The 12,609-nt window shown below is 41.5% G+C and overlaps 1 protein-coding gene across 2 annotated transcripts in view; it reads right to left on the bottom strand.

Moving 5' to 3' along the window:
- LOC118804035 (integrin alpha-L-like) overlaps window positions 1-12,404 on the bottom strand; it is a 40,794-nt gene extending 28,390 nt beyond the window's left edge. The window contains exons 1-7 of one of the 2 annotated variants that reach the window (XM_036564641.1): window positions 12,161-12,404; window positions 11,505-11,705; window positions 11,356-11,416; window positions 10,050-10,158; window positions 9,807-9,925; window positions 9,188-9,294; window positions 1,355-1,485 (exon numbers count right to left, since the gene is read on the bottom strand). In XM_036564641.1, coding sequence (XP_036420534.1) covers window positions 1,355-1,471 — 117 coding nt within the window. In that variant the 5' untranslated portion in view covers window positions 1,472-1,485; window positions 9,188-9,294; window positions 9,807-9,925; ... (2 more) ...; window positions 11,505-11,705; window positions 12,161-12,404. The remainder of the gene's footprint in view (window positions 1-1,354; window positions 1,486-9,187; window positions 9,295-9,806; window positions 9,926-10,049; window positions 10,159-11,355; window positions 11,417-11,504; window positions 11,706-12,160) is intronic. The other variant, XM_036564642.1, reaches the window with a different exon arrangement.
- Window positions 12,405-12,609: the final 205 nt, after the last annotated feature.

Raw genomic sequence — 12,609 nt, 5'->3', positions numbered from 1 at the left:
TGCAACTCCTAAGTAGGAGAGGGACCAACTCCTGTCAAAGAGTTTGGTTCCAGAGCCAACACTGTGGCTGAAGCTGAGGTCAATTATATCTCGTTGGTACCTCTCAATCTCCCGCACAAGCTCTGGCTTCTTTTCTTCCACTAAGATTACATTCCACATACCAAGAGCCAGTTTTTGCTACAGGGGTCCCTGCCGCCAAGGGCCTCCCTGCCATCTCCCACTGCCTATATGGCACTGCACTGGTCCCCTATGCTGGACCTTGCTGGTGATGGGCCCACATGGTCCTCCCATGTTGCCTTTTTGGGCTAAGCCTGGCAGGGTTACGTGGGTTACCCGAGCTTACAGAGTGGTGTTACAAGAAAAGGTTATGCAGCATAGTGGTAAACATGCCTTTTCCCAACTTTTTTGAAATGTGTTGTTGGCATCAAATTCAAAATAGGCATATATTTTCCTAACAGCAATAGAATTTCTCTGCTTCAACATTTCATATGTTGTTTTTGTATTGTTTTATGTTTAAATGAGTTACACATGATTGCATTCTATTTTTATTTAAATTTAGCACAGCATTTTTTGAAAATAAGGTTGTAATTTCATTAACCATTACTTTATGTTACTCTCTAAAACACAAACACATCTGTACAAGATGAAAAGTTCAAAAGTTAAAGGGAAAACTTTTTAGCACTGTTCAAAATAGAGGGAAAATCAAGTCTGGTCTGTTTAGGTGATGCTATTTTCTTAAGCATGGAAATCATTATCCATTAGTTTCTAATGGACATGATTAGATGCTTTGACAATGCCATGCAGTCAGCTGCGGCAAGTAGCACATGAGCACGTACAAGGAGTGGCCATGTTAATCTACATCAATAAAATGTATGCATCATGCATAATTACCCCAACAGTGTCATTAGTGACATTTACTGTCACAGTAATGTAAGAAATGCTCATTATACTTACTCATCAGATTTCACCAATAAAACGTCAACATTTATTACAATAATTTATAAATGAAATCAAATTTCCACATGACACTTCTGCAACTCTGAAAATTATACATTATCAAAAAATTACGATATAAACAAATCTGTTCAACATGACTAGAAATTAATAAGACATGCATGACCCAATATGTTTGAAATATGAAAATAGAGCTAATGAATGTTACCATCATGGCACTGCACCTACTTTAGAGTAATTAGAGCATAAGTCAGTGTTAGTTAATAAGTTACATATGTACTAGTATCACTTCTAATAAGAACAACAAGATTGATTTCCATATCTTTGATGATGAAAAGAAACAATGGAACCAATATAATGAAGACACTTTGAAAGAAAAAGGCAAAAAAGACAGTTTTACCTTAATGGAAGAGTTTTTAAGTTGTGTCATAATATTCCAGATTAACCTTTTATTCACTGCAAAATCTTTGGGCATCATGCTGGAGGAGCCATCGAACAGGAAGACCAGGTTCACCATAGTTTTTGGGCTCTCTGAAGACAAATAAAGGAGATTAGTCTTCACTGCTCCCATCGTGTAATCCAACAGTTCCTGACCCTGAAGTACCTCCTTTTCTGCATATTTTCGCCTGCTCCCTGAACCAAAGGTGGGATTGCAGGGGGGGCACCACTCAGCACTATGGCACTATGGATTTCTCTTGCAGACAGTCAGTTTAGCCTGTTTGTCAGGGCCAAGGTGAGGCAGCAGACAAACAGGTTAAACCGACTGTCTGCTAGCTGCCTTGAGACACCACATAGGTTCTACCCAGTTGAGACTGTGTTTGTTCCCCGAATAAAACAAAACATTAAAAAATCTCAAAGTTGGTTCTACTAATTTAATTAATGTCAGACCAGTCAAACCAGTTGACAGTCGACAGCACCTTTGGTCTAAAACTAGGACTGCTTAACATAAGACCTCTTACATCTAAGGCCGTCATTGTAAATGAAATTATAACTGATCATGATTTTGATGCTCCATGAGTCACAGAAACATGAATTAGACCTGATGGATACTTTGCTCAAAATGAAGCCACCCCCCAAGCGGCCGGGGTGGCGGTATAGCAACCATAATAATAATAATAATAATAATAATAATAATAAGTTGCACTTATATAGCACCTGTCACAAACCCAAGGTCGCTACACATAGCATGGGAAAAAAAATGAGCTAAGCAGAACTCTCAGATCAGTAGGAACTGGTCAGTCAGTCCTGCCAAAGGTGAAGACTAAACAGCCCCGACACTGGACTTTTGAATCCAGGCTGAAAATGTTCTTGTATATAAGAATTCCTTTTCATTTATTACAATCTATAGGCCTCCAGGGCCATATTCTAAGTTCTTACAGGAATTTTCTGACTATCTATCAAGTTTCATAACATTTTCAAATTAAGCAATAATTTTTTATTTTAATATCCACTTTGATAACTAAACAATATTTTACGCTTAAACTTAATAGTTTCTCTGCTGCATCAGGTACATCTGTAAAAAACCTTGGTGTCATGATAGATCCTGATCTGTCCTTCGATGCACATATAATGAATATTACGAGAATAGCCTTCCTGCATCTCTGTAATATTGCTAAATTAAAAAATGCACTGTGTCTACAGGATGAACAGAAAACAGAAAAGTTAGTTCATGCATTTATTACTTCAAAACTGGATTACTGTAATGCCCTGCTGTCTGGATGTTCCAGCAAAAGCCTTAGTAAGCTTCAGTAAGTCCAGAATGCTGCAGCCAGAGTCCTTAATAGAACCAGAAAGTTCGACCATATCAGCCCAGTTTTATCAACCTTACACTGGTTACCAGCTTTTACAAAATTCTTTTACCGACATATGAAGCTCTAAACGGCCCCTCAGTACCTGAGAGAACTTCTTTTTTATTATGGACCATCACGCCTACTTAGATCACAAGGTGCTGCTCACTATTAGTACCTAGAATTAATAAAGCTACATCAGGGGGGAGAGCTTTCTCATACAAAGCCCCCCAGCTTTGGAATAATCTTCCAGTCAGTGTTTGGGACTCAGACACAGCCTCAGTCTTTAAGTCTAGGCTAAAAACCCACTTCTTTAGTCATGCCTTTGACAATTAGCTTTTCCTGTTAGATAAAAGGTGCAGATCTGAGGGTTCATGGTCATAGAGTATTATGGTAAACTGGGATTGTTGGTGCTGACCCTTCTGATTATACTGTTGCTGCTGCTGCTGCATAAACTCAAACTATCTAATTAATCATTGCTCCACCTGTTTTTTCCCTGTTTCTGTATTTTAACATTTTATACTAACGCTGTTTGCTATCCGGTGTCGACCAGAAGAGGATGGGTTCCCCTTTTGAGTCTTGGTTCCTCTCAAGGTTTCTTCCTCTTGCTGTTAGGCAGTTTTCTTTGCCACTGTTGCCATTGGCGACACTCATGGGGACTCAGACTTTTCTGTAAAGCTACTTTGTGACAACACCTGTTGTAAAAAGCGTTATATAAATAAACTTTGACTCAGGGAGCAGTTGCACAATAAAACCCTAAAGCACACTATAGAGTGAGAGTAACTGATGGTCAGCCACTTGGTTGTGATTTCACACCTTTACTTTTTTATTGTTGAGGATAGTTTGTATAAAGTGATGTGGAACATTCAAACGGAGGACGTAAACTATTCAACAGTTGGTACTGAGAAGCTGCAGGGAAATGCTTTTCCAGATTTTCATTATAGTCCCATGGCTGGATACTGGATCTGCTTCTACTGACCAGGCATATATGGTAATGCACACTGGTGATGTACACCTTACGTCAAATGTCATCTTGCCCCACCAGCCATTCCAAAAGATAGCACATAGGATTACCTGTACTTTGTATAAATTGTGATGGACTCTACAACCCAATGTTAGTCAAGTCAAGTCAAATTTATTTATATAGCGCCTTTTACAACAGATGTTGTCACAAAGCAGCTTTACAGAGAATCCGGGTCCACGCCCCCAGTGAGCAAGACTTGGCGACAGAGGCAAGGAAAAACTCCCTCAACAGGAGGAAGAAACCCCGAGAGGAACCAGACTCAAAAGGGGAACTCATCCTCCTCTGGTCAACGCCGGATAACAGCACAGACACAAAACAGTATAAGTGGTTTTACACTTCTGTGCAGTGCTGTTCACATCAGACCCTCTTAGGACGGGCAGCCGCTCAGCTCAGGGAAGGGGGTGGGGGGTACTGCTTTTACAGTAGAGCTGCTTGTGTTTGTGTTTGTGTATCAGTACCTTGCTGGTACAGCAGAGCTCTGTTTGTGTTTGTGTATAAGTGCCTTTCTGGTACAGTAGACAGAGTTTGTTATGTGTCTGAAGTGGTCTAGCAGGCTGCCTGGACATTACAGGACCCCCTTCCTAGGAACAGCTCCCAATATTCCCAAATCAGCCTCTTAGTCTCTCTTGAGGGCTCTAATGAGCTCTGGGTCCAAGATGTGCTTTACCCAACATCATTCCTCTGGCCCATAACCCTTCCAGTCTACCAGTTATTGGGTTCTACTCCATACCTGGTGGGAATCGAGTAATCACAGTATCATATAAGCCGGGAAGTTAGTGATTATTTGTGGTGGTGGAGGGATGGGAGCAGAGAAAGAGCCGGTAAAACACCGGATTAGCTTTGAAATGCCCCATGTATCATGGGGCGAGTTTCCAATTTCAAAGGTAGATCCCTAGTGGAGAGCCACACTTGCTCCCTAGGATGGTAAGAGGGACCTCTGCACTGTCTCTGGTTGGCACACGGTGACTTTCCCAAGAGCGTCGAAAGTACCCAACATAGTCATGGGCTGCAGGAACCTATCAGACTCCTGCTCAGGACACGTGTAGAGGGTACCCGAACTGGCACTCGAATGGGGACATTTGAATGGGCATACTTCACCCAGAACAAGTGCTCAGACAATGTGGTGTGTTCCCGACAGTGTCTCCTCTCTTTCAGAACCAACTTAACTGCTAGCAACTCACAATCCCTGATATCGTAGACTGAGCATGGAAGATGTACTTCTCCAGCTTTACATTGAGGTGGTTCTGCAGTAAAAGCTAGAGTTTCCCATGAACGCGAGCTATGTGGTCATCTACACCACGACTGTGTATGAAGATGACATCTAGGTAGACAAATATGTAGTGGTCAAGTGTTTCCCAGAGGACCTAGTTTATGAAATGTTGGAAGACAGCTGGAGCATTCATCAATCTGAATGGCATTATGAGGTACTCGTAATGGCCAGAGGGAGTGATGAATGCTGTCTTTCACTCACCTTCCTTGCGAACTCAGACTATTGGCACTGTGCAAGTGCAACTTGGTAAAGATGGATGCCTGCTGTGGCCAACGTCATCAGAGGCAACAGGCAGTGGTTGTTGACCTTAAGTCCCCTATAATATAAGGTGGGTCAAAGTCCACCATCCTTCTTTTCTACAAAAAAACAGCTCCTGCTGAGGACAACAAAGGGCAAATGAAGTCCAGAGCTAGTGCCTCCTTAATGTACTCCTCCATGGCCACTTTCTCAGGCCCTGAGAGAGAGAACAGCCTTCCTCAAAGTGTGAGGGGTCATGCCAGAGAGGAGATTGATTGCACAGTCATATCACCTGTGCAGAGGCAATATCTGCACCTTGCCTTTACTGAATACCTTTGACAAGTCATGGTACTCAGCAGGGACTTTGGTCAGGTCAGCACAAGTAGAGGAAGCCCTAGACAGGGTTGGGATCAGTGCAGGAATCTCAGTGCAAGAGGCCTTGTCAGCCAATCCAGGTGTGGATTATATTGTTGCAACTCTGTCACCTGGATCAGCAGAAAGGAAATTAATACACGGTGCTGTCCTACTCAAAGGTTGACTGGACAGGATTGCTGGGTAACCCATCCCCAATGGATCACAGTCAATGGCACACATGGGGACTGGTCTCTCCAAGTTTACCAAGGGAAGATTTAGGGTCTTGGCTAGGGAGATTTCAATAAAGTGGTTGGCTCCCCCTGAATCAACAAATGCCTAAAGTCATCTCTCGGGTTCCTGTTCCCATGAGAGGGTAACTCATCCTTGAGTTACCTTGCTGGTAAACAGCCATTAGGGCTTTTACATTCAACCCACTCTCAGTGGCCAGAGTGTGCAACTTGATATCGAATATGTTGTTCAAAAGCTAGTTCACATTGTAGGAGGAACCCCCTGCAACATCTAGGTTCACCATCGTAACGTTCCATGACCGGTAGACTAGGTTTGGTTCTATAGCTAGGGAGTTGGGCTGATTGAATCTCAGGAAGGGGGAGCTACAGATGGTGGAGCTGAAGTTTCCACTTGTTGGGCTTGAGCAAGAGCCCTGGCTAAGCCCTGCATTTGGTTAAGTATTTGCTGTAGGACTTGTTCATGGTAACCAATAGCTGAACCCTGATTTGCTCTGCAGAGTCCATTTTGTTGGCTCAGTCTTGCTGTTAGCGGGTTTCGCCCTCATGTTTGTAGTTGGGAGCACTAAGGGATGAACCACCTGGTGGACAAGCTCAAGCAGAGAGCTACTAAGGGTCAGGGAACAGATAAACTTCAAAAAGAGAAAAAAGGTCTAGAGCAGGAAACCAAGTTGGGTCAGAATCAGAATCAGAATGAAGCTTTATTGGCCAGATATGCTTACACATACCAGGAATTTGGTTTACAGGATACAGGAGCTTGCAGCGCACAATATCAGACAAACATTTAAATGTAATGAGTAAAATAAAATAAAATAAAATAAAACATGCATTCCTACCATCATTCACTCATACACACACACATACACACACATACAAACACAGTCATACCCGTCAACGTCAATAAGGCAGGTAAGTAAGATCCTAGAATAAACACTGGTTTGAGATGGTAGTTTCAGAGGATGAAATGTTGAGTGTGATACTCTATACCAATATATTTAAAGTGCAGTTTAGAAGCTGGAATATTGTTTATGTGTAATATGTTATCTATTCAAGAGAGTAATGGCTTGTGGGAAGAAGCTCCTTTGTAGCCTGGATGTCCTGATCCTCATCTAACTGAAGCGCCGGCCTGAGGGAAGGAGCTGGAACAGGTGATGTCCGGGGTGGGACGAGTCAGCAGAGATCTTCTCTGCACGCTTACTGGTTCTGGAGGCATGCAGTTCCAGCAGTGTGGGTAACTTAACCCCAATTGTCCTCTCTGCAGACTTGATGATGCGCTGCAGTCTGTAGAGGTCATGCTTGGTGGCTGAACTGCCCCACACTGTGATGGATGTGGTGATGACGGACTCTATGATGGCTGTGTAGGACCACACCATCAGCTCCTGGGGCAGGTTGAACTTCCTCAGCTGACGCAGGAAGTACATCCTCTGCTGGCCTCTCTGATGAAAGAGCTGATGTTGCTGTGCCACTTCAGGTCCCTGGTGATTGTTGTGCCCAGGAACTTGCAGGACTCTACTGCCACCACAGTTCTGTCCAGGATGGTGAGTGCTGGCAGGGTTGGAGGGCTCCTCCTGAAGTCTACTGTCATCTCCACTGTTTTTGTTGTATTCAGCACCAGGTTGTTGTGGCTGCTCCAAAGGACCACCTGATTAATCACCCATCTGTAAGCAGACTCATCACCATCTCGGATGAGACCAATGTAGTGTCATCTGCATACTTCAAGATTTTGACTGAGGGGTCCGTGGAGGTACAGTCGTTAGTGTACAGTGAGAAGAGCAATGGTGAGAGTACGCAACCCTGTGGAGTGCCTGCACTGATGATCTGGGTGTTTGAGGTGAACTTTCCCAAACCTCACCTGCTGCTCTCTGCCATTGAGGAAGTTGGTGATCCACTGGCAGGTGGGGGTTGGCACTTTGAGTTGGAGCAGTTTGTTGTGTAGCTGTCCTGGGATGATCGTATTAAAGGCTGAGCTGAAGTCCAAGAACAGAATTCCCAGTGAAATAAATGGGAAAAAATTAAAAAGGGAAATGAGGAAAACAAAGCAAGTAATTCGACACGGGTACTGAACCCTCAATCTCCTTGATTCCAGACTGACATGCTATGTCCCACACCACCCAAAAGCTTAAAAGGGTTACACTGAACTGGGAACTCCCTCAAAACTAGGGCAAGAGAACATTCAAGAGATTATTTTTTATATTTACACTATGAATCAACTTAAGAAAAGGCAAAAGGTTCAAAACTCAGGAAAGATACCAAAGAGAACTCTAGACTGAGCGCTGAACAGTAGAGCTCTGTTTGTGTTTGTGTATCAGTACCTTGCTGGTACAGTAGAGCTCTGTTTGTGTTTGTGTATCAGTACCTTGCTGGTACAGTAGAGCTCTGTTTGTGTTTGTGTATCAGTACCTTGCTGGTACAGTAGAGCTCTGTTTGTGTATCAGTACCTTGCTGGTACAGTAGAGCTCTGTTTGTGTTTGTGTATCAGTACCTTGCTGGTACAGTAGAGCTCTGTTTGTGTTTGTGTATCAGTACCTTGCTGGTACAGTAGAGCTCTGTTTGTGTTTGTGTATCAGTGCCTTGCTGGTACAGTAGAGCTCTGTTTGTGTTTGTGTATCAGTACCTTGCTGGTACAGTAGAGCTCTGTTTGTGTATCAGTGCCTTGCTGGTACAGTAGAGCTCTGTTTGTGTATCAGTGCCTTGCTGGTACAGTAGAGCTCTGTTTGTGTATCAGTGCCTTGCTGGTACAGTAGAGCTCTGTCTGTGTTTGTGTATCAGTACCTTGCTGGTACAGTAGAGCTCTGTTTGTGTATCAGTACCTTGCTGGTACAGTAGAGCTCTGTTTGTGTATCAGTACCTTGCTGGTACAGTAGAGCTCTGTCTGTGTGTATCAGTACCTTGCTGGTACAGTAGAGCTCTGTTTGTGTATCAGTGCCTTGCTGGTACAGTAGAGCTCTGTTTGTGTTTGTGTATCAGTGCCTTGCTGGTACAGTAGAGCTCTGTTTGTGTTTGTGTATCAGTGCCTTGCTGGTACAGTAGAGCTCTGATTGTGTTTGTGTATCAGTGCCTTGCTGGTACAGTAGAGCTCTGATTGTGTTTGTGTATCAGTACCTTGCTGGTACAGTAGAGCTCTGATTGTGTTTGTGTATCAGTACCTTGCTGGTACAGTAGAGCTCTGTTTGTGTTTGTGTATCAGTACCTTGCTGGTACAGTAGAGCTCTGTTTGTGTATCAGTGCCTTGCTGGTACAGTAGAGCTCTGATTGTGTTTGTGTATCAGTACCTTGCTGGTACAGTAGAGCTCTGATTGTGTTTGTGTATCAGTACCTTGCTGGTACAGTAGAGTACAGGTTGCTGTATTCGGTGTGCAGCTGTAAATTGCTCCTGATGCCTTTCCATCTCTGTCTCTTCTCAGTGGAGCACTAACTATGATCCTGTAAATACAACAACACACTGCCAATACACTGAAAACTAAAACTGTGGCTCCACAGTTTGTTTTGTAGGGCCAAAATATATTGTTTCTGGTGGGGTCAAGGGCACATGTAGATGTGCAGAAATTGTACTGTTTAAATACCTTATTGAGTTCTTTACACAGAAGGCAAAAGAATTCTCCATTTTGTTATTCACAAAATTCAGAGTTTAGTTTCAAGTGAAATATTGGAGACTCAACACAATGCATTTTTTAGTTGAAGCAAAAAGTGCCTTCATCTTACATTCATCTTATGTTAATGTATAATATATAATAATGTTTTACAATATTTAAAAAAAAAGTGTGCTTTATAGTGTCCAAAGCAAACTCTCAAAGTACCATGCTAGTTAAAATACATTGATGCAATACACCACACAGTGATTTAACGCAATAATTCAATACAATAAGCTGTGATACATTTCAATATGATATGCTGCGATTCTATTGGATGACACTGATAATCAGGCGTGTACTCACTGTTTGCTTGTGTCAGACTGATACTGTAGAACCCTGATAACCGAAAAAATCCTCTTCACTTCCCGAGAACCTCTCTGGGTTTGTTACATCGATGTTGAACCCGTCTGATACCGACACAGCTGGAACACCAGAGAGAGATAATGAGCCAATAAGAGGCACTTAAAGAAAGGTGAACTAAGTCCAGCAGAGTTTAGATTTACACAGACAGGTTTAAGAGCGATTTTAGAGAAAAGATATTTTTACCCCATGTAGCTGTGTAGAGCAGCAGAAGGAGAGATTTCTCCATCCCTCCATCTCTCCACCTCTCCATCTGTCTTCTGATTTGCTTCTTCTGTGTGCACCACATTCCCAACTTACCAAAGAGTCCAAGGCCAAATTAGCCAGAATACAAATACAAATAAACTTAAAATAAAACTCTTCTTAAGCACCATAAACATCTACTCCCGTTCTCTCTAGTCGAAGCTTTACTCTATGAACATGAATCCAGCTGGTGAACTGAGCTCTTTTGCCACCTGGACAAAGTGCAGGAAAATTTCCATCTACAAACAAACTCAACCCACAGTTACAGAGTGAGGGAAAGGGAGGTGTTTCTCTCAGCGCTCATCCAGCCTGTATGCTCTTCATTAAAACACGGTGAAACTATTCACGCAAGAAATGCGAGTGCGCAAATATTACACAGTTTATGGTAAGAACAACAGCGCATTCAGAGCCGAGAGACAGGAGTCCTTCATTTACAATAAAACAGCTCATAATGAAGACAATATTAAGCAGCTTAATAATGAATACAAATATGTTCTCAGTTTGTTGCACTACATAAAGTAAAATTGGTCAAATTTGCAAAATAAACCAACAAGTGTCCATTACAAAATGGTCATTCACATACACAGTCCATAAAATCAACAGATCCACTCAGAGTCAATGACACAACATGAAGATGGAAAATAAAGTCATTCTGCTGCAGCATTTTAAAACGATCCTTAAGTCATTACGTTGGTTAATACAACTGAACCGTAAATCAATAGATTACAGCATTATAACATTATAATACAGTGTAATCTTTAATTTATTATATTTTTCAAATAAATAGTACAAAACAAATCATATCATTTTAGTGTTAAACTATGTACATAAAATCTCTAGTATGTTTTGAAGTAATGATTTCTATATATATGGACTACTTGATTAATGGGCAACTTGTGTGAAATGACCATATCATGTCTCAGATTTGACTTACTGTATTTCACTGAGCATGTAATGACTTCAGCTGCCAGTTACGTTAAAAATGGCCATTTTAAAATGTCCTGACTGGTTCAGTTAGTTAGCTAATAAGACGCCTCTGGTTTTCAGTTACTTGAAAATTTTTTTTTTTTTTTTTACTGTTGGTTTTGTGAACCACTGAACTAAAATGATAATGTTATAATGTCTTTAATTCCAAGTGTTTTAGTTAAATTGACACATTTCAATTACTTTAAAATATTGCATAAAACTGATTTTTTTATTGGTGTTGTGGACATTTTATGTCTTATGTTTTGACAAAATAAATACATACCTGTTTACTTCAGATTCTCTTATAACAGAAGTCAATATGCAGCTGCTGAATTTGCTGAATTCTGTTAGAAGTATGAGATTAAATCAGTATATAATTCTAAAGTGCAGCTGTTCGACTGGAACAGAAATCAGTCTGAGAAAAACTCTTACCGAAGCTGCTCTTCTGAAGTTTAATCCAGCTGTAAAACACCGGAGAATCACAGCAGCTCCACTTACTTTCACTTTCACTGCAGTGAGGTGGACAGACTGAGGGGCACTCAAGTGGGCAGAGAATCAGGCCAGGGTGGGCGGAGTGGTGGTGGTGGGGAGCGGTAGGTGGGTGGAGGGGATTGGGCATCTATAGTAATGAAACTTGACAGTGTGATAAGTTTTAAAAGTGTCTTTAGAGCATTTCAGAGCAAATGTCATGTATAATACACTGTCTTTATTAAATCATTCTACTTAAATTTACTTTACTTAATGTATACTACATTTAAAAATAACATTCCACTTTCTTTGGTCATGGCTGCATTGAAACACTTTGACGAAGCTATAGGTATGATATGTATTAGATGTTCTTTAGATGTGATATTTATTAACAACAAAATCACATTTTAAGTTAATGAGCTCCACTGCTGGACTGAATGAGTGAAGTCCTTTTTGTAGCTTGTTCTGGACATTGTGCCACTAAAAGCTAACAAAAAAAAAATAATGGAGCACAACATAACAGAAGCATTCCACTCTGTAGGCTGTTCCATGCTGCCTCTGGTAGAGCTTCAGTTTGAAAAATAAAAATGTGAAGTGAATTAAAACAAAGAACTGCCTACCACTGTATCCTGATTCCTGAGAAGAAGTGATGTTCAATAATCAACCCTATTCAGAACTGACAGGCTAATACCCAATCGGCCACCAGCTGGTAACTGGTTTTAGATGGTCTAAGCTGGGCTAAGATCGGCAAGCAGGTGAGAACAGATGACACGTTGGTTAAATGGTCTAGTAGGTAAACTGGTAGACCAATTAAACTGGTAGCTGGTAAAGTAGGTAAACTGGTAGATCTACCACCATTAAACTCAGACAAAAACATACACTATGGTGGTCTGAGCTAATCTGTATTTTCAGTCTGTCTGAACTTCTATTTTTATTTGTTTAGTTTGAGGCCAGTGAACCACATCATCTCTCTTTAGTGCAGGTCATTGTCCAGAAGTCCGTACTCTCAGATTGTTTGTTCAGGGATATTTACAGATGTACAGTTTTACAAACGCTAGCAATCATTTAA

Source organism: Colossoma macropomum, unplaced genomic scaffold, assembly GCF_904425465.1.
Source record: "Colossoma macropomum unplaced genomic scaffold, Colossoma_macropomum, whole genome shotgun sequence".
Lineage (NCBI taxonomy): Eukaryota > Metazoa > Chordata > Actinopteri > Characiformes > Serrasalmidae > Colossoma > Colossoma macropomum.
The sequence above is the reverse complement of the archived record's forward strand: the minus strand, read 5'-3'. Positions and strand labels throughout refer to the sequence as shown.